Consider the following 22,119-nt stretch of genomic DNA (forward strand, 5'->3'; position numbering starts at 1 on the left):
TAACCATACCATGTGAGGCACATTAGGTGACCATTCACATGAGCCTGTGCTTGGCTGGGATCCATTATTGTCTGTAAAGGGTTTAACTACCCTGCTGATACTATACATATGGCTCACACCCAGAGAGAGAATAAGGCCATGTCAAAACTGCCTATGATTCCTAAAGTTTTTCCAGCTACCTGCCACCAGCCCACCGACTCCCCTTAGACCTCAGTTTGGCCTAGAATCTGACAAACAGCAACAAATAATTCTTTTTTCTTGAGTTCAAACCATGAATAATGATTTACTCTCCATTGTAATTATAGGGTTATCATTCAGAAGACAAATTCTAGGCAAGTGGCAGTTATCTTCTAAGTGAAAACATTTTTGAGTAACAATGCTCAAATATTTATAGACATTGCTGGTAGGCTCAGGAGCTGTTATTTTGTTGATCTTCATTTTGTTATTTTCTTATCAAATGTTTTATTTATAACACTATTTTTTCTTTCTTTCTTTAAAAGATGTATTTCCTTAGGAAGGTTTAGGACTAATTGAAAACTCCCATTTCATAGGTAGATGATGAACTGAGATAATGGTTAAGTAAGTGACTAGTTATAAAGTTTAACCCAGTAGAAGTTTCCAAAGTCTCTCTGTGAACTGTTTTGTTAGCTATTTATGAAAATTATGGTAGACAAAACATTGAAAATAAAACTGCGGGGCCACAGAACACCTCTGGTTATAAATACTTGAACTTTATCTGGGGTTATTTTGTGTGGATGTTTTCATGCCAAGGGAAAAACTCCACAATCCTAATAGATGGAGTTGTTTTCCTACTAACCATATATCTAGTAATGGACTTTTACCCTCTTTCTTCTTTTTGATACAGAGCAACTACACATACGTATGTGTGTTGCTTCTGAAAAGATCATGCACCTTGCTTCCTGCAGATTGGGTATCCATGGATACTGCCAAGAGTTTCCAAAGAAACGCTGCCTAGAATTTTCACCATGCCAGCCTCAAAGGCCTTCAGATGGAAAGTGACATTTGAATTAAAGGGACAAGCATCATTGCTCCACACCAAAATATTGGGCAGGTTTGCAGAAATCGTATTCCTTTTTGCACTATTCAATGTAAAGGCAGACAGGGTGGATTATTTATCCTATAAAAGGGAGAAGAGAGGAAGAAATCGGGTTGATATATTCCCTACCTAAGGCTCAATGACCCCAGTTCCTATTTATATTTCTCACCTGATGATACATGCTCTTACAATAAAGGTCTCAAGATTTATAAGCCAGACAAGGAAAAATATATCGAGAATACAAGCTGCATTTTTATATGCCCCAGTTTATATCTCTAAATGACAAAAAGTATTGGGAAGAGGGGCAGAGCCTATTAGTAGGTTTACAACCCTATGATTAGGAGTCTGAAGCAGTCTGCAGTGAAATTCAAAATCTGGCTCAAGAGAGTGAATCTGAATAAGGCAGCAATTTCACCTGGGGAGAGAATACATTAGTATTACATGTTCTTTTCTGGATTCTTATCACTAAATCAGCAGAAGAATCTGTTCTTAAAAGCAATCATAATGAAATTTTCTATTGTTCAATGAATCTGGCCTTTGGGGATATCGGTAATTGTCAGAATAAGATGATTTTAAATCTCCAATAAATACTCCAAAGTTTTAAGTGTTTAATATTTATTTAGTTAGTTCATAAACAGGCACTGCCCCCTCCAGTCTTCATCCATGGCACTTTCATGACTGCTTCCTGTTCTGTGGCTTCTTTTAGTGCCCAAGTTATATCACATTTCTTCCTGAAGTCCAGACAATTGAAAACAAACAGACTCACGTCTAGGGAAATCAACAGACTAACAATGGCAAAACACAATACAATGAAATGGAAAACTAATGTTTGTTACAGGAGTGCAGCAATTTAGAGAGTCTCAGGAGTGTGGCTCACTGGCAGCTGCAGCTATGTTAGCGTTTCTTTCTGCCTCAAGTTCAGAAACAAGCTGGACTATCTCAGGGTGATTGAATTTTCCTGCAAAGCAAAAGAACAGGGAAAACTATGTTCCCATATTGACAAGAGAGTATACTCATTTCCCCAGCTTGATCCCAGGGTTCACTGGGGGCTCTAGTCTGTGATCTGACCCACACTTCACTCCAAAGCAGAAGGAGATTCCAGGTCCTGGGAAGGGGCCGAAGGGGACCACTTGGCACTTACGCGGTGTCACCCCAGGTGCAACTAATAAGGATGAGACTCAGGCAAGGAATCATCAATTAGGCAGAGCTAGGGGAAACTTCACCAGGCTCCTGAGTGCCTCTACCAGGAACTATGGGAAAACTCAGGTGTGAGAGCCCAGAAAGCTGAAGACAATCTCTGCCTGTTCCAAACCTGCAATTAAGGAGAATGAAGCACCTATATATGAAAAGACAAGGAGGAAGATCAGAGGGGCTAGGCCAGCTCAGGATGTAAACAAGGATGCAGGTGTCTCTCTTGTAAACACCTCTACACTTCAATTGGCTGATGTGTGCTGTCATCCCTGCTCCTCAGACCTCCCCAGATTGCTGCTTTGGTAGCAACCAAGCTCTAAGCTATCGTAGGTCCATGACGGCTAGCACGGGGGACTGTTCAACCCAACATCTCTTCTCTCACAGTCTTTTCTTGCCTGTGTCTGTTGCTGCTTACTGATTATTCCACATTAAACTCTATTCCATTTACTTCCTATCCTCAGCCTCTTACCCGAATGTTTCCTTCCCTTTCTTTTTAGATGCTCCACATGGAAGGGTCAGATGAGGGTACCAACAGTGGATTTCCCTAATGTTAACATTTGTTACTACACTGAGTAAGCCAAACTAAAACGGACTCTTGTTAAAAATGGTGTTGACTACCTGCCGTGGAATCATAGAAGTCTTGCAGTCTCCCAGGTTTGTGTTCAAGGTTTTCATATTCAGATGCTTGAAGAATCATCTCACATTGGTCTAGCTGCTTCACAAATTTGGCTTCTGCACTAGATTGGGTCTCGTACTCCTAAGTAAAGGGACAATTAAAGCAGCATGATTAGCGCTGCATAATAGGGTATCCCGGGAAAATTCTGACTCTGGTACCTGAAACCAAAGTGACAGCTACAAGTACATTCTGTATCGGCCCCATTTCTCTACTGTTTAGAAACCCTTCAGAGATGCTTCTCCTGTAATTTCACAGCCTAACACCAGGACTCTATACAAGAAAGATGTGCTCTCCATTCTAAGTATTCTACTCGAAGCCATGGATTTCTCGTATGTTCATCTTAGGTACTTTCAAGATCTTTTCTTCCTGTTTAATACCCTGTCTTCATTTTAAGATAGTTGTTCTTTACCTAGGTAGTTTAGATATTTTTAACTTCAAGCTGATATTTCATCTTATGCCTCTCAAACTTGTATTTCTCTCTCCATTTCATGTCAGGTTTCCTTGTCATTTGTAAGTGAATTTCTAGCTTTATCATTTACTTTTGGTTACCACTTTACCTGGGAATCTCTGTGCTTACTTTCCACATAGAGTAGATTTAATTAAGTCCCTCTGGGTTAAGACTATTGAGGATACAGCCAAGATCTGAGGATTTTACATGCACTGGTGTGTGCATGTGTTACAGGTGGGAGGTGGTGAATGTGGTGGGGGAACAGTTTTTTTACCTTTCCCTTCCCACTGGTCCCCCCCTCTGGAGTGCAGACTTCGAACAAGAAGCTCCAGGAGGTCTGCTTCTTATAGAATGATGCATACCACCCAATCACAAGTCCCAATTAATACTATATAGATTCATTCTTCTATTAAGACCAAAGTGCTCCCAACTGGCTTCTCTGTCAAGTTCTTGTTTGTAATTCTACCCCAGATGTGTTCAGATGATAAACCTGTCATGGTTTCTTGGCAGGGTGATGTGATATGAGTCAATTAAAGGTTTCTTAGTTTTTATTACATGCTTATTCTTATAAAGGCAGCTACTTGGATTTGATAAAGCTGAGAACTGTACAGGGGAATCATTTAAATATGGAACCAAATACACTTTGCTTTATCTCAAAGGCACTTAAAAATAATTTCATTTTATTTGTTTATTCACATTCACAGTTACATATTTATGTTTAATAAATTCAAGTTCATGATTTCACAAAAGGAAATGGAATACTCCAAGCATAGCAGTCTAGAAATTTTTTTTCTGTTGAAAGTGAGAAAAATATTTAAAGAGCATTAGGAAATACATCTTATTACAAATTCTCATGAACTTACAGATTTCTCTTAAAAGAAATATAAATTATTGAAATTTTCCCTCAAAAAATAATGATATAGGCATTCTCCAATAAAAAGGCAAAGCACACAAAATACTACTACAGACAGAACTCTAGGGGTAAGAAGAATGCACGGCATTTGGAGAAATTATTGCAAGTAGCTCTCAATGTCAGGAAGAGTTAGGTTCAGATTTGCATTTCAGAAAGGTCCCTCTAACTACAGGTGGATAATATCTAGATTGGAAGCAGAGAAATCAGATTCTAAGACTTTGTAGCACTAGCAGAGATGTTATAGCAATCTGGTCTAAGACAGTAGCAGTGAAAATGGAAAGAAGTGGTAGGATTTAAGAAATATTAAGGATAAAAAAGTGAAGTAAAATATAAAAGTAAATGAGAAGGAAAACTGAAAATGACTGCCTACTTTCTGGTTTGAGTAACTAGGTTCATGATAAATAGTGAGCAAAAGAGAAGAAACAGACAAGACCTGACACAGCAAAGAAACAGCAAAACCCAAACAAAAACTGGGAGACATGACATTCCCATCAAGTGCAAATATGTGCAAGTAGGGACAAACCACCTCCAGCCATAAGTCCTGCATGCCATCAGCATGGGAGTAAGAGAGGATTAATGTCTGATGGACCTGAGAATAGGAGAATCTCAAAAGGGCCAACAGGTATTCTCTAGAAATTTCACATTTTAAGAATGGTAATTGACACTGGGAGGGATCTTGCCCACTCCAATAGTGGATGAGCACAAGGAGCTTACATCAAAGACAGCCCAGCCCTACTGAATTTTCCAATCTGACCTGCTGGGGCTCCTTTCCAGGAGAGGGCCGACATGAGGAGAAACTGCTAGGAAGAAAATCAAAATTGAGTGGGATACAGATAACACAGATGAAGAAAAGACCCAGATAAAAATGGGGAAGGGGAACGAAGCCAGGAGGACATCTCTAAAAGCAAGCCACCATATTTTTTTAATGCTACGTTTAAAAAAACACAACAACAACAAAAGCAGAAGCAGCTCTGTGAAGTTAAAAATGCAACTTGTTCTCACCACAAAATATAGTATGTGAGGTAATGCATCTGTTAATTAGCTGGATTAGCCATTCCACAACATTTATATATTTCAAAATGTCATGTTGTGAGCCATAAACAATTTTTGTCAATTCAAAAATAAATAAAAATTAAAAAAAAAACAAAGAAAAAGAGCAATTTGAACCAAATTTCCTTTCAAAGTTCAGTAAAACTAATTGCCAATCAAAATAAGCAACAGAAAAGCACAAAGGTCAGATCCTATACAGCTATCTCATAAGATAAAAAGAATAAAAAGCAAAATAACATCTCACAGGCAATTTGTGTCAAAAAGACATATCAAAAAGATAATTACATTTTAAAAAGAGAACTTGAATCTATATTTCAAAAAGAGATAAAAGACATTAAGAAAATGATACAAGATGAGATTCCCAGGCAAGATGGCCGAATAGGAACAGCTCTGGTCTGCAGCTCCCAGCAAGACCAAGGCAGAAAGTGGGTGATTTCTGCATTTCCAACTGGGGTACCCGGTTCATCTCACTGGGACTGGTTAGACAGTGGGTATAGCCCACGGAGGGCGAGCCGAAGCAGGATGAGGCGTTGCCTCACCCAGGAAGCGCAAGGGGTCAGGGAACTCCCTCCCCTAGCCAATGGAAGCCATGAGGGACTGTGCTGTGAGGAAGGGTGCATTCCAGCCCAGATACCGCACTTTTCCCACAGTCTTCGCAACCCACAGACCAGGGGATTCCCTTGGGTGCCTACACCACAAGGGCCCTGGGTTTCAAGCACAAAACTGGGCAGCCATTTGGGCAGACACTGAGCTAGCTACAGGAGTTTTTTTTTTCGTACCCCAGTGGCACCTGGAATGCCAGCAAGAAATAACTGTTCACTCCTCCAGAAAGGGTGCTGAAGCCAGGAAGCCAAGTGGTCTTGATCAGTGGATCCCACCTCCACAGAGCCCAGCAAGCTAAGATCCACTGGCTTGAAATTCTCGCTGCCAGCACCGCAGTGTGAAGTCAACCTGGGACACTGGAGCTTGGTAGGGGGAGGGGCGTCCACCATTTCTGAGGGTTGAGTGTAAACAAAGCTGCTGGAAGTTCCAACTGGGTGGAGCCCACCACATCGCTGCAAAGCCGCTGTAGCAAGACTACCTCTCAAATTCCTCCTCTCTGGGCAGAGCATCTCTGAAAGAAAGGCTGTAGCCCTAGTCAGGGGCTTATAGATAAAACTCCCATCTCCTTGGGACAGAGCACCTGGGGGAAGGGGCGGCTGTGGGTGCAGCTTCAGCAGACTTAAATGTCCTGCCTGCTGGCTCTGAAGACAGCAGCAGATCTCCTACCACAGTGCTCAAGCTCTGCTAAGGGACAGACTCTCTCAAGTGGGTCCCTGACCTCCATGCTTCCTGACTGGGAGACGCCTCCCAGCAGGGGTCGACAGACACCTCATACAGGAGAGCTCCAGCCAGCATCTAGGGGGTGCCCCTCTGGGACGAAGCTTCTAGAGGAAGGAACAGGCAGCAATCTTTGGGACTATGTGAAAAGACCAAATGTTTGATTGGTGTACCAAAAAGTGACAGGGAGAATGGAACCAAGTTGGTAAACACACTTCAGGATATTATCCAGGAGAACTTCCCCAACCTAGCAAGATAGGCCAACATTCAAATTCAGGAAATACAGAGAACACCACAAAAATACTCCTCAAGAAGAGCAACCCCAAGAGACATAATCAGCAGATTCACCAAGGTTGAAATGGAGGAAAAAATGTTAAGGGCAACCAGAGAGAAAGGTCGGGTTACCCACAAAGGGAAGCCCATCAGACTAACAGCAGATCTCTCTACAGAAATCCTACAAGCCAGAAGAGAGTGGGGGCCAATACTCAACATTCTTTAAAAAAGGGCCGGGCACGGTGGCTCACGCCTGTAATCCTAGCACTTTGGGAGGCCCAGGCGGGCAGATCATCTGAGGTCAGGAGTTCGAGACCAGCCTGGCCAACATGGTGAAACCCTGTCTCTACTAAAAATACAAAAATTAGGCAGGCACGGTGGCGGGCGCCTATAATCTCAGCTACTCAGGAGGTTAAGGCAGGAGAATTGCTGGAACCCGGGAGGCGGAGGTTGCAGTCAGCCGAGATTGTGCCATTGCACTCCAGCCAGGGCCAATAACAGCGAGACTCCATCTCAAAAAAAAAAAAAGGAAAAAGAAAAGATTTTCAACTCAGAATTTCATAACCAGCCAAACTAAGCTTCATAAGTGAAGGAGAAATAAAATCCTTTACATAGAAGCAAATGCTGAGGGATTCTGTCACCACCAGGCCTGCCTTATAAGAGCTCCTGAAGGAAGCACTAAACATGGAAAGAAAAACCAATACCAGCCACTGTGAAAACAAACCAAAATGCAAAGACCATCGACACTATAAAGAAACTGCATCAACTAATGGGCAAAATGACCAGCTAGCATCATAATGACAGGATCAAATTCACACATAACAATACTAACCTTAAATGTAAATGGGCTAAATGCCCCAATTAAGAGGCACAGACTGGCAAATTGGATAAAGAGTCAAGACCCATTAGTGTGCCGTATTCAAGAGACCCATATTATGTGCAAAGACACACATAGGCTCAAAATAAAGGGATGGAGGAAGATTTACCAAGCAAATGGAAAGCAAAAAAAACAGGGTTGCAATCCTAGTCTCTGATAAAACAGACTTTAAACCAACAAATGTAAAAAAAAGACAAAGAAGGGCATTACATAATGGTAAAGGGATGAATGCAACAAGAAGAGCTAACTATCCTAAATATAGGCTTCATCTTTGGGATGCAAGGCTGGTTCAACATACGCAAATCAATAAACATAATCCATCACACAAACAGAACCAATGACAAAAATCACATGATTACCTCAACAGATACAGAAAAGGCCTTTGATAAAATTCAACACCTCTTCATGCTAAAGACTCTCAATAAACTGGTATTGATAGAACATATCTCAAAATAATAAGAGCCATTTATGACAAACCCACAGCCAGTATCATACTGAATGGGCAAAAGCTGGAATCATTCCCTTTGAAAAACCGGCACAAGACAAGGATGCCCTCTCTCACCACTCCTATTCAACATATTATTGGAAGTTCTGGCCAGGGCAATCAGGCAAGAGAAAGAAATAAAGAGTATTCAAATAGGAAGACAGGACGTCAAATTACCTCTGTTTGCAGATGTCATGATTGTATATTTAGAAAACCCCATTGTCTCAGCCCCAAAACTCCTTAAGGTGATAAGCAACTTCAGCAAAGTCTCAGGATACAAAATCAATGTGTAAAAATCACAAGCATTCCTATACACCAATAATAGACAAACAGAAAGCCAAATCATGAGCAAACTCTCATTCACAACTGCTAGAAAGAGAATAAGATACCTAGGAATACAACTTACAAGGAATGTGAAGGACCTCTTCAAAGAGAACTACAAACCACTGCTCAAGGAAATAAGAGGACACAAACAAATGGAAAAACATTCCATGCTCATGGATAGGAAGAATCAATATCGTGAAAATGGCCATACTGCCCAAAGTAATTTATATATTCAATGCTATTTCTATTAAGCTACCATTGACTTTCTCCACAGAATTAGGAAAAAACTACTTTAAATTTCATATGGAACCAAAAAAGAGCCCACATAGCCAACACAATCCTAAGCAAAAAGAACAAAACTGGAAGCATCACACTACCTGACTTCAAACTACACTACGATTCTATGGTAACCAAAACAGCATGGTACTGGTACCAAAACAGATATATAGACCAATGGAAGAGAACAGAGGCCTCAGAAATAACAACACACACACTTACAACCATCTGATCTTTGACAAACCTGACAAAAACAAGCAATGGGGAAAGGATTCCCTATTTAATAAATGGGAAAACTGGCTAGTCATATGCAGAAAACTGAAACTGGACCCTTTCCTTACACCTTATACAAAAATTAACTCAAGATAGATTAAAGATTTAAATGTAAGACCTAAAACCATAAAAACCCTAGAAGAAAACCTAGGCAATACCATTCAGGACATAGGCATAGGCAAAGACTTCATGACTGAAACACCAAAAGCAATTGCAACAAAAGCCAAAATTGATAAATGGGATCTAATTAAACTAAAGAGCTTCTGCACAGCAAAAGAAACTAAAAGAAACTATCATCAGAGTGAACAGGCAACCTACAGAATGGGAGAAAACTTCTGCAATCTATCCATCTGACAAAGGGGTAATATCCAGAATCTACCAGGAACTTAAACAAATTTACAAGAAAAAAACAAACAACCCCATCAAAAAGTGGGCAAAGGATATGAACAGACACTTTTCAAAAGAAGACATTTATGTGACCAACAAACATATGAAAAAAAGCTCATCATCACTGGTCATTAGAGAAATGCAAATCAAAACCACAATGAGATACCATCTCACGCCAGTTAGAATGGCAATCATTAAAAAGTCAGGAAACAAAAGATGCTGGAGAGGATGTGGAGAAATAGGAATGCTTCTACACTGTTGGTGGGAGTGTAAATTAGTTCAACCACTGTGGAAGACAATGTGGCGATTCCTCAAGGATCTAGAACTAGAAATACCATTTGACCCAGCCATCCCATCACTGGGTATATGCCCAAAGGATTATAAATCATTCTACTATAAAGACACATGCACATGTATGTTTAATGGGGCACTATTCACAATAGCAAAGACTTGAAACCAACCCAAATGCCCATCAATGTTAGACTGGAAAAAGAAAATGTGGTACATATACACCATGGAATACTATGAACGCATAAAAAAGAATGAGTTCATGTCCTTTGCAGGGACATGGATGAAGCTGGAAACTGTCATTCTCAGCAAACTAACACAGGAACAGAAAACCAACCACCATATGTTCTCACTCATAAGTGGGAGTGGAACAATGAGAACATATGGCACAGGGAGGGGAACATCACACACTGGGGCCTGTCGGGGGTTGGGGGGCAAGGGGAGGGTTAGCATTAGGAGAAATACCTAATGTAGATGACAGGTTGATGGGTGCAGGAAACCACCATGCCACATGTATACCTAGGTAACAAACCTGCACGTTCTACACATGTATCCCAGAACTTAAAGTATTAAAAAAAAAGAAAAGAAAATGATACAAGACATAGAACAACAACATAAAAACAGCGAAATGTAAGATAAAAGGTTGTTTCAGAAACTAAGCAATAAGGAACACAAGGGTAATTAAATATGATAAATAATGCCTTAAGAGAAATAGAAATGGAAAAGGAGGAAAAGTTTAAAAGTTGAACAGAAAGGAAGATGATATAAAGGGTTTGAGATAAGGTGATAAATAGTGAAGACAGGCAAAGAAGAACCAACACACAGATACAGGAGAGTCCCAGCAAAAAGAAAAGCAAAGCGAAAGAAAAACTATACTTCAAGAAAACCTTAAAATTAAATTTTTAAAAAAAATTTCAAAGTATATATTGAAAATGCATGCTAAATACCTAGGGATATTAACCCAGAATGAGCAACATGAAGATACATTCTAATAAAATTACCAGACTTACAAGAAAAAAAAAATCCTTTGGACACCTATATAAAAAGAGTATCTGGCATTTAAGGAAAATAAAATTATGATCAGACTTCGACAGCTTCTCCATATTGTCAGAAGTCCAGTCAACTAGACATACAGTTGGCTTAACAAGTACCTTTTTAAAATGTCTCTGCCTATCTGTCCCTCAAAGTACAGTTGCGGCTTGATGTAGAGCAGTATAAGGATCCCGGGACCTTAAATCTTCAATCTGTTACTTCTATTTTGATATAAATAATCTGATTTAAGATATTCAAGAAAAGAAACTGGGAGTAAGGATTTTACATGCAGTGAAACTGACTTTCAAGTATAAAGAACACAGAGAAACTATTAATAACATGCAAGAAGAAGGAATACTGTTCCGTGAGCCTTTCATGAGGAATCTACTAGGCAACAAGTCTCAGAAAAACAAAACTCTTGAGAAATTGCCATAAGGACTGGTGATGAACATAACTATATGGTTACTTGTAGAAGTAAAACTAAATGCAGTTAAAAAGGAAAAGGTTATAGTGTGTAATGGTGAAATGTTTTAACAATGTAGATATAGTCCAACTATTTAAAACAATAGGATGACTCAGGGATAGTACAGGCAAAACCATTTTTAACATTGTTTTCAGTAATCAGAATTAATGATGGCGGTGTATACAACTGTCATTCTGAAACTGGTTCATGTGTAAAGAGGGATAAAGTAAATGAGTATTTATAAAACATTCTAATGCTAGCATCCTTTCTGTACTCTACAGCCAGGATTCCTGTTGTGGAAAAAAAGGATATGCACCATAATAGAGAAGTGGTTAAGTAAAAACTCTGTAGTACTAAATTTGAATTGAAAACATCAGTATGAACTCACAAGGTATTATATGTGCAATGACCAGGTATAATGCTCATTATGTGGTCTTGAAATACCATTTTCTATTTTAAAATAAACAAACAAAAAACAAAACAGGAGGTCAGGGTGGAACATGCTCAAGATGAAGCTGGAATGCCCTGTCATTTCTGCTGTCTGCCGAAGAAGCATATTTATTCCCCTTTTCCTATATGAACTGTAATCAGAGTAGATGAGCGTGAAGCACAAAATTATTTCAGCTAATAAATAAAAACAAAAATAGAATATTAGAATATTACCATTCTGAAGCCCCAAAGTATTAAGGGATGTAAGCATGAAGAAAAACTAGTCATTATGTGGTGCATGACAGAAGAACCCAATATGCCCCCATAGTTTTGCCAAAAGGTTCCAACCTGAGTCTGATCTAGCCTGTGGATCCAGCTGCCAATCTGTATAAAATAAGAGAACAGAGGAATGTGACCTGCACCACAAGTGTGCAACTGGGAAACTATGGGAAACTCTATAGGTCAAATGGTCTGGATTCAACAGGTAAATTATAAGAAAAAGAAAGAAATGGAGGGGGAGACTGTAGATTAAAGGAGATTTAAAAGACACTAAGCTTTAAAAAAAAGTGAGCATGATTAAACTAAAATATCTAGAAATGAATAGTTAAGTGATTAAACCTTAAAGACATTCTAGTGATGTCTGTGAAAATCAGGGTAGTGGTTACTTTTGTTGGGGGAGGGTGTTTGGATCAGGGCAAAGAGAAGGGCTTCTCGGGTGAATGAAAAAGTTCTAAATCTTTACCTGAGTTGTCGTTAGAAGAAAGTTATCTTTCTAATAACTTATTATGCTACTCTTGGGCTTTTGCATGGTTTTGAGTATTTTATTTCTCAATAAAAGGCTTTAAAAATAATAAAAATGGCAGAAGAGAACAGGCACAGGCATGAGGCTGTTGAGTTGAGGTTCCTGTGGACGATTAGGCGGAACTGCTCAGGAGTCTGCTGGATTTATGTGTCTGGGACTTAGAAGGAAGGTTTTTCAGGAGAATGTATGGAGCAATCAGCACATGATTGCTGAAGCACAGGAGGCGTGTGGACAGAAAAGAAGGCCAAGGACATGGCCCCTAGAGGAGGACACAGGTTCTGAAGATGTAGGTTGAAGGAGGGGAACCTTTGAAAAAAGAAACAGCCAGAAAGGCACAGAGAAAACCAGGAGAGGGCGATGTCACGACCTGAGGGATGAGGTTTTCAGCAGGGGAGTGGCAACACCTCATGCCCCCACAGTGTCAGGCAGCACACAGGCAGAGCAGGGTTGCCGGATCCAGCCACACCCACATGAAGGCCGGCTGTGACCTTAGCAAGTGCAGTGCCAGGTGGGCCTGTCAGTCACAGCATGGTGGCTGTGAGGAAGCAGAGTCGGGGAGTGCAGCTAACTTCTCACCTGTTGAGTTGTGAAGAGAAGTAGGGAAATGTGGCATTCAGGGAAAACTATTCCGAAATAGCGTCGGTGGACATATTCACAAGGCGTCTAAAAAGCTGGAAAACTTCCTATCCGACAGCGTCTATGTTCTCAAAGAAGGAAGAGGCAAGAATACTTGCTATAAAATCAGGGGAGAAGTGAAGAGGGCTGAACAGCTGATGTGGGGCAGAGACAGGGGAGGGGGAGAGAGGCAGGGAGGTGACCTGAGGCCCACTGATGGGCTGCTGGCAGACCTGAGGCTCTGCAGAGCCTGGTGGCCAGGGCGGCTGTGACCCCAGTCCCCAAGGCACAGAGTCTCTGAATCAGTGTTTCGCAGCCTTCTGGTAGGACAGGAGAGGACACATGACCAAATGACTCAGATTGGGGTTTCAAAAAGCAACAGAGGGACAAGGAGTCCAAGCAGGACGGAGATTCAAATCCTAGGTCCTGAAAATGGAGGACTAAATAGGCAGAGGAAAGGAAAACAGGAAGATTAAATGTTTCCTTCTCCTTCCTGGGGAAAAGGTTGGTCCTGAGTGAAGTGCTGATCTCTTGGAAGTTTATCTTTTGCATCTTCCCCTCTCCGACCTCCTAGTGACTCTCCCTCCAGGGTCCTGGGGTCCTTATGCTGCTCTACATCAAGCCCCACCTGTACTTTGAAGAATGAATTGGGGGCAGACATTTTTAAAAGGGTACTTGTTAACCTAACTATCTCCAATTGACTGAACTTCTGACAATGTGGAGAGAAAACTTGGGATTAGAAACAATCCAAGGACGGTGGGGTGTGCTAGGCATTTCACATGCGGGAGAGGCTCCCCTCATGCCTTGGGGCTCAAAAGGACTTTCTTTAAGGCAAAATGCAGGTGGTAGAGTAGACATCTTTCTGTGATACTTTCAGAAAAATAAAATAAAAATGTTTTTTCTTGGCTGGGTGAAACATGATTTCACCTTCTATGATAAAAGATAAATTATAATCAAGGATGTTAATGGCTACAAATAGATGTGATCCTCTGGGCTGAGAAATATTTTAAAGTGATAAATAGTTGTAATTAGCATTTCAAAAACCGATCAACTGTCATTTTCTATGTAACTAGTGCTATTCTAAGCTCAATGAGTACAGAATGACCCTACTTTCTTAAACCAAAAACCACGATACATGGACTGGAGACAGAGAAAAACAGAGCTTACTATGTGCCAGCAGTATCCTCATTGCTTTATGTATATTAATTACTTTAATTCCTACACCCCTATAATGACGGCCATTTTACAGATGAGGAAATTGAGGCACAGAGAGATTAAGTAAATTGCTCAAGATCTCACAGCTAGTAAACAGGGGAGCCACTATTTGGACCTTGGAAGTCTGAAGCTTATGTACTAACATTAGACATGAAGTATAAAATGCATAAATTATTACAGAAACTTGTACTGTGTTGAATACTATGTTGAAAAATTTATGTCTACCTACAACCTATAAATGTGACCTGTGAATGTGACCTTATTTGGAAATAGGGTCTCGACAGAAGTGATCAAGTTAAGACGTGGTCTTACTGGATAAGAGTGGACCTTATTCAATAGAGGGAAATTTGGACATGGGTTCTGACATAGGGCCAATACCATGTGACTATAGGGAAGAGACTAGAGTGATGTGTCTGCGAACCAAGGACTGCAATAACCAAAAGCTAGAAAGAGGCAAGGAAGAATCCTCCTTTTGCTTTTGGAGAGAAATCTTTATCAGGCTTCATTAATTCAACCAATGACATTTATAAGATAGTAAAATTGTTACCTGTTTAGGGGTTATCAAGTGTTTTAATTCTCTGTGTTTTATATTTGTTCAAATTCAAAGCCGTTCTAAATAGCTTTTGTAGCATTTCTCTTTGGAAGATACTATAGTAAATTTTGCAGTAAAGTTTTTCGCCAGTTACTGATGGCTAAGAAAATAATTTAATAGATAACTGCCACCATGTTTACAATAATTAGGCACAAAGGTACAAATTATTTTAGAAGTTTTTCAAATTATTAATACTAGAGTGTTTCCCCCTTAGGCGACAATACATGAGGTGCTATTGTTTCTTCTTTTATGAATGAGATGCAACCTAACTCCACTCCATTATTTCCCAACATATAAGGAGTGTTCTGAAAGTTCATTTGAAAGTATATACTTTGAGATGAGGCGCACTTTTCTAAAGAAACCCTGCTATACCTAGTAGTAACAAGTATTGTCTGAGCCAGGCTCCAAGCTAGATACTACACATACTTTGCCAGGTTTAATTTTCATGATTATTCAACGAGATAGGTATTAAAGGCCTACAATCTCTCATCTTAAACCCTGGGGCCAGAGCTTTCAGCTTTCAGCATTTTCTTATTTTAGAAAAATAATATGGTACATATGGTGTACACTAAGTCATGCCTCTAGTGAGGTCTGGGACAGCACTCAGTTGCTGGATGAAGATTTTTGCATCAAAGCATACCTATTTCCACACCAAAAGAGATGGATGAGGACTCTAAATAGCCTCACGTTGGTTCAGGTAAGATTTGCTGCCTAATGAGTTCAGGTCAGGTCAAATTTCCTAAAAACTGGTCCTCTGAGGTTTTTGAATTTCATAACTGGGGATAAGGGTGTGGGAACCTGTATGATTCTCATTTTCTAGAGGAGAAAATGTGGTTAAATAGAGTCAAGTAACTCACACATGGGTGTGTAAACAGGAGCTGGAATCCAAACTCAGGTCTCTCTGGCTGCAAGGCTCTGGTCTCTACACCACAGCTGAATGACTTAAAATGGCTATTTCATCCCACCATCAACCCAAACGACAGAAAATGACAGTGCCATACAGAATCTGAGCATTACGTGGCATTTCTAGGAGAAGGAGTTGTGTGGGGTTTCAACCTTGGGCACTTCCCCTCTCACTCCTAAGACAAGGGACAACCTGACCCAGCACATGAGGCAGTAAGACAGGAAACTCTGCCAGCTTTGGCAGAGGCAAAGCAGGAAGGGGCCTGAGCGTGTAGAAAGGGAAGGTGGAAGATCAAGCTCTCAGAGAGGAGGATGAATATGGACTTTGAAGAAAATGTGAAAAGTGAGAGTGGGAGGGAAGGCTATCCATGAATAAGGGGAGGCTTAGGGCTCAAGCAAGGAAGGGCCATTGTGGACTGGCTGGAAGAGAGAAACTGTAATTGGAAAGGGGAATTGTTTTTTCCCTTTGTAAATGAAAGACAACAGAAGAAGTGGGAAGCAATGGGAAAAAACAGCTGAACCTGCCCTTTCCTTCCAGCCTAACCTCCCTTCGCTGTCAGCAGCACTGGGAAGGGAGTGAGCACTGGTGGAGCCCTATTCCATGCCAGGCATCTTTGTGGCACTTCACCTTGACCTCATCCAACCCTAACGACCCTCCGGGGTCTCACGGATGAGCAACAGACTCAGCGAGGGAAATGTGCCGAGGTCACAGAACCTCAAAGTGGAGAGGTGGGATTCAATCCCAGCTCTCAACTATCCCCAAGTCCATGTTCTTTTCAAGGACCAAACATGGGTGGGTGTGGGCAAAGCAGCAAGAACTCCAGGGCTGTGAGTCAAGTGTCAGGAGTTGGGGTGGCGAGGGAAATGGGGAACTTGGAGAGATACAAAATTTGTATCCATCAGGAGAAATTTCTGCAGCAGCTAGGAAGTGAGAAACAGACACAAACCAGACAGTAATAAGTTAGGGACTGCTTGTTAAGATCATCTAAGTCAAGTACAACATCAGGGAGCCATATAAATTCAGATACAAATTAAAAACAGTAAGCACCATATATACTTACTTCCCAAAGTTCATAGAGCTCCTTTCTGAGGTCCTCTGGTAGGAGCTGGGTTATCTGCTTCATAGCTTCCTGAAATATCAAACCATTACTTTAATTATATTGACATTTATCAAAGTTAACAACTACTCTGCAAAAGACAAATAGGTTCGGATTCTTACAAACAACTCTCACAGGGGCAGCAGAGTAAATTGGCCTATACTGGACAATATTTATAGCTTGTAAGGCAGGCAGGCAGTTGTATACCTTAAATAAATAAGTGTAATCATTCATATGGGCTTCGCTTAGCACCTATTTTGTGGTCTACACCACAACGGACATAGAAAAGGACAATAAGGAGGTCATGAGACAATTACAGAAATATCAGAGGTGTTCAAGGATTTTACATCTGTGGATAAATCACAACATACCCACATACATTTCAATCATAAGCATACGAGAGTTCAAAACAAACTTGAGTGGAGAGAATGGGAAAGGAATACTGAATTGCAAAGCTCAAAGAGATTTTTTGTATATTCATTTTCTATTGTTAATATGTTTTTATTGCAAGATGTAAAGTACAACACAAATGAGCAATTAATGCCATTAACATAAAGGAAGTTACATGATAGAATTTTGTAGGCTCACAGACTCACTGAAAAGGGATATTAAACGGCAGTTAGCTAAACCATCCATGTAGTATCTAAACCCTTCAATAGCATCATGGAACACTTCTATCCCCTTTCCAAAAATGTGTGCATTGGTAGGGAGCCTAGTACCTCAAGAGGCTGCCCGCATGGCTTTAGACAGTACTGGCAGAAATTATTTTCTTATATCAAGCTGAAAACTTTCCCTGTAGTTCTACCACACCTAACCCATCCCTCCTGCTTTCCTCTCTCACCCACAAACACAATGTCAAACAGGTGGACAGTGACCCTGCTGGGCTGGACTATGTGTGGCCACAGTGTCTGGACCAAGAGATAACCTTATAATTCAAACCAGGCCATTCAGGGGCCATCTGCATTTGTCAAGCAGAGGCTAGGAGAGAAGCCATATTCCCCACCACAAGGAGAAATGTGAGAGTTAGCCAAAACCTAATGAAAAGCAGGTACGAAATAGAGAGTAGAGGGTGTCCTGTACTTCTAGGCTTTCTGTACTTTCTAGTCCCAAAGATCCCAGGAGCTACCCTTATCCTCCAGTCTTCTCCTTTATTTATGAGTTACTCCAGTATCCTTCCTTTATTTCTGAATTACTCCAGTATTCTCAAAAGGCTTCAAATTCCTTCACCACCTGCATTCCATACCTTTTAATCAGCCTCAGTTCTTCTAACCATAGAGGTTAGGCTCTTTGAACGGAATATGGCTATAAAAACCATTTTTGGCAATATAAAGGTCTTACATAAAATAAAATAGTGAGTAGCGGGAAAGCTGTGAAAACAAAATTGGACATTTGTCTGTATATTTATTTATTACTGGGAGGAAAAAAATGTTACAGAATACAACCACTTCCAGAGCAAACCACATTTGCCAATGTCAACAATCCACTCTTATAAATAACATTGCCAACTTGAATGGCTTGTTCAGTTACAGAGTGGTAGCATCACACTACCCTTAGTAGGAAGAAATTTAGCATATGTTGTACATGCATTCTCCCTTGTTTCTTTTTCATAAACTTCAGCAAGAATACCTGAGAAAATACTTTATATTTTCACAAATTAACTGCGTCTTTATAGATTGCTTTTCTCTACACTATTCCAGAAACACAAGTTTGCCAATTACTTCCAGTTGAAAAGAATGAACTAAATCATATGTACATACAGGTATATGAACATCTCAACTTTAGAATGCAAATATGAAAGTCCTGCTCTGACAAGAGACTATTTTATTCTCTTTAAAATGACACACCTAGAACCGAATACAGTGATTTATGTATGATCTGACCAAGGTGGAAGAAAATGGAATCATCACCTTCCTCATGCTAGATATTATATTCCTTTAAGTGCAGTGTAAGACTGAACTGGCTTTTTGGTGATCACATCCAATTACTAAGTTATTAATAGGTTTCCTGTTGTTCAAAATCACCATATTCTTTAAAAAACAAAACAGCAAATATGTTGTTGCTCTCTTCCTGAAACTGAACTATGATTTTCTGAATCTAGGCTGATTGATATTTGTTATCACACAATCAGAACTGCATTTTTGAAACCTTGTAGAGAGTTAATATTCTTTGTTCGGCAGCATATGCCAGAATCATGCCTACCTTTTTAATTGAACCTTCTGAAATCAACATGGCTGAGGTCCAGGGTACACAGCTGAGTATGCCAGCCCTTCCCCTCCTGGCAAGTGATGAGCCCTGACACTTCCACTTCTATACTGAGTTTCACCTTGTTGTTCAGACATAGATTTAGAGTGACAGCTTCCCTAGCCTCTTCCTCTGTTAGCAAAATATGTCAAAAATCTGCTTAAAGTGCTGAGTTTAATGAAGCTTTCAGCAAATATTTTGTGTCAGTTTTGTGACAAGTATCTGGATGGTATTATTCGTCATTCAGACACTGATGAGGCTGAAGAGTGTAGTAGTCAACTGAAGACCAGATCCAGACTGGGTTTCAACCCGGCTCGCCATTTATTAATACTAGCTGTGGAACCCTGAGCAAGTCATTTGACCTCTTTGTCCTTCAGGTTTCTCATCTACACAGTGAGGTTAAATAATGGTACCTACCTAAGAGGATCATAGGGATTAAGCAGTTAATACACATATAAAGTGCTTATTATTGACACATAATAAGCACTTTATAAATCTGACACATAATAAGCACTCTATAAATGTTTGCTGTGTTTTTCATTTTCTCCTTCTTGTCATGCTTACTCTGTCATAAAGTTCCATTCTCTTAATCTCCCAGTTCTTTAGCAACTTTAACTCTCCCAGACACAGGCATACCACGACTCTGCCTTCTGTTTCAATAAGGTTTTCCCTTTGCAAAGGAATATGACCTGCCACTGCTATATTCCAGCTTCAAGTTCCACCTCACTAGATCACAGTGATCCTTATCAGACATTATTTATCAACCTTCATTATAATATCAAGTCTATGTTAATATGTTTAGGAATGAGGCCAGACTACAAGTATTGCTTTTGGCCCCTTTCTAAATTTGTTTCCTCTATGCCCTCATTCTCTCTTTCATCTTAATACCTACTTTTCTCCAAAACAATCAGCCTTCCAGGTTTATCAAGTACAGTTGGTCCTCCATATCTATGGCTTTTGCATTAATGGATTCAACCAACAATAGATAAAAAAAAATTGAAAAAAATGATACAAATAAAAAACAATACAGTGTTATCAACTATTTACATAGCATTTGCATTGTATTGGGTATCATAAGTAATACAGAGATGACAAAGTATATGGGAGGATATGTGCAGGTGATATACAAATATGACACCATTTTATCTTGAGCATCTGCAGATTTGGTTATCTATGAGGGTCCTGGAACCAATACCCCATAGATAGTGAGGAACCACTGTATTTTTTCTCCCTCCTACTTTAGTTTAGAGGCTCACTGATGCAGCCAGCAAGGGCAAATGAGGTTTTCTGGTTCTCATTAGGCAAATTCCACTCACAGTCAAGAAATCCTCATTTAATTATCTTAATGCATGGTTCAGACATCCAAATCTTGTTCATAAACACCATCTGCATAAAGAATTGTTCACCTCCCTGATTTTCTTCTCTCTTCCCAAATCCTGACCAGCAGCAGGAAGAGGCAATAGAACATCAGTGCTCTCCAAGCCTTTGGTTTCTCGTCCAAGAACTTGTGGTTCTTTAAGATGTTTCCCCATTGCCTTCTGCTTATGACATTTATTCCCCTGTGAATCAGCAGGAGTGGGCAGCAGTCAGGAGGTTTAATAAGGCTAGAAAGGTTTTTCAACAAAGCCAGGATATAGCATCCTGGAAGGCAGCAGTATCCTCTCTGATTGCTCAGGTCCCCTCTGTGCCTGTCCATGGGGTGTCACCAGCCAGGACTCAGCTCTTGTAGAGACAGTTGTAGGTCTTCCTCACTTCCAGTTGTTGGAGATGGTTCACACTGACTGGTTGTTCTCCAGAAGGTTTTGACTTGCTCCTCTGTGGAGTGAATCTCAAATTCACTGTGTGCTTCCGGAGGGAAGTCTGTCTTTTTCCTCTGGGCCCCATTTCTCCTTGCCTTCTCTTCACTTTAAGGTCTTCAATGACTCACTGGTACTTTAGAATATGATTTCTCGTCCACAATGTCCAGACTTACCCTTGAATAAAACTATCCTACAATGAGCTGTATAATTGAGGGATTTTTTCCCTTCCTTTCCCTCTGTGTTATATTTCATTACTCACCATCCTCTGGTTCAGCTGCTAATTCCTTTCTGCAACTAAGAATCTCGAACTAATTGGTTTCTTTTTATATTAATTCTGCCAGTCAACAGAACAGTTCTTTATTCATGGCAGTGCAGATTCATATAGAGAAACATTTCCTGAGACTCCTCCCCTTTTCCTGTCTTGGTCAGCCTGCATCTTGGACCTAAACTTTGGCAGGAAGAACACATTCCTTATACTATTCCCCTTGTGCCTATACTTTTAGGTAGGTTGGAACTCTTAAAGTGGGACTGTCGTTCCTTGTGGCTCTTCTTACCTTTGGAGGGCAAAAATCCTGCTGGCTACTGAGCCCCTGTTAGTCTACAGGTGCACAGATCAAAATGGAGTTTCTTATGTCTTCCTTTTCTACAAAGACACAGTAACAGTCTGATCTCTCTTTCTTTTCCCTACAAGCTCCAGTCTCCCCAGTTCTGAGAATAGATATTTAAGCCCAGTTGCCCTGTTAAACCATCTCAATAAAAACTCCTACTACTCAGCAATTTAGGACCAATCTCTTAGGCCTCTAATAAAAGTAGCTAGCAATAATTCTTGAATTGAAAACCAACCACTCAGCATTCAAAAAAGGCTTCCTTCATTTTCCAGCTTCTGCTTCAAACACATCTTCCTCGTTTGCCCTGGGCTTTGAGTTTAGAGTCCAAATTGATGTTAATTTAATACATTATTGATGTTATTCATTTCTTTGTAATACAAATATTTGATTTTTCTTTACCTTCAACCCCTAAGTTAAAGGAGTAACTTAAAATTTACTAAATAATAATTATAATAATGATTCAGTTTGTGATTTATAGAACTTCTC

General features: G+C 40.2%; 1 protein-coding gene across 10 annotated transcripts in view; it reads right to left on the minus strand.

Moving 5' to 3' along the window:
- Window positions 1-22,119, minus strand: part of HDDC2 (HD domain containing 2) — a 77,353-nt gene that overhangs the window by 50,263 nt on the left and 4,971 nt on the right. For 8 of the 10 annotated variants that reach the window (XR_004248841.2, XR_004248839.2, XR_009212482.1 and 5 more), the window contains exons 4-5: window positions 16,950-17,018; window positions 2,867-3,005 (exon numbers count right to left, since the gene is read on the minus strand). Coding sequence is in view for 4 of the 10 variants with exons in the window: in XM_032158252.2 (XP_032014143.1) it covers window positions 2,867-3,005; window positions 16,950-17,018 (208 nt within the window). In the remaining 6 variants the exon portion in view is untranslated. Of the gene's footprint in view, window positions 1-1,655; window positions 2,016-2,198; window positions 2,394-2,866; window positions 3,006-16,949; window positions 17,019-22,119 lie in introns of those variants that run through there. The other 2 variants (XR_004248844.2, XM_032158259.2) reach the window with 2 other exon arrangements.

Source organism: Hylobates moloch, unplaced genomic scaffold (genome assembly GCF_009828535.3).
Source record: "Hylobates moloch isolate HMO894 unplaced genomic scaffold, HMol_V3 SCAFFOLD_2, whole genome shotgun sequence".
Lineage (NCBI taxonomy): Eukaryota > Metazoa > Chordata > Mammalia > Primates > Hylobatidae > Hylobates > Hylobates moloch.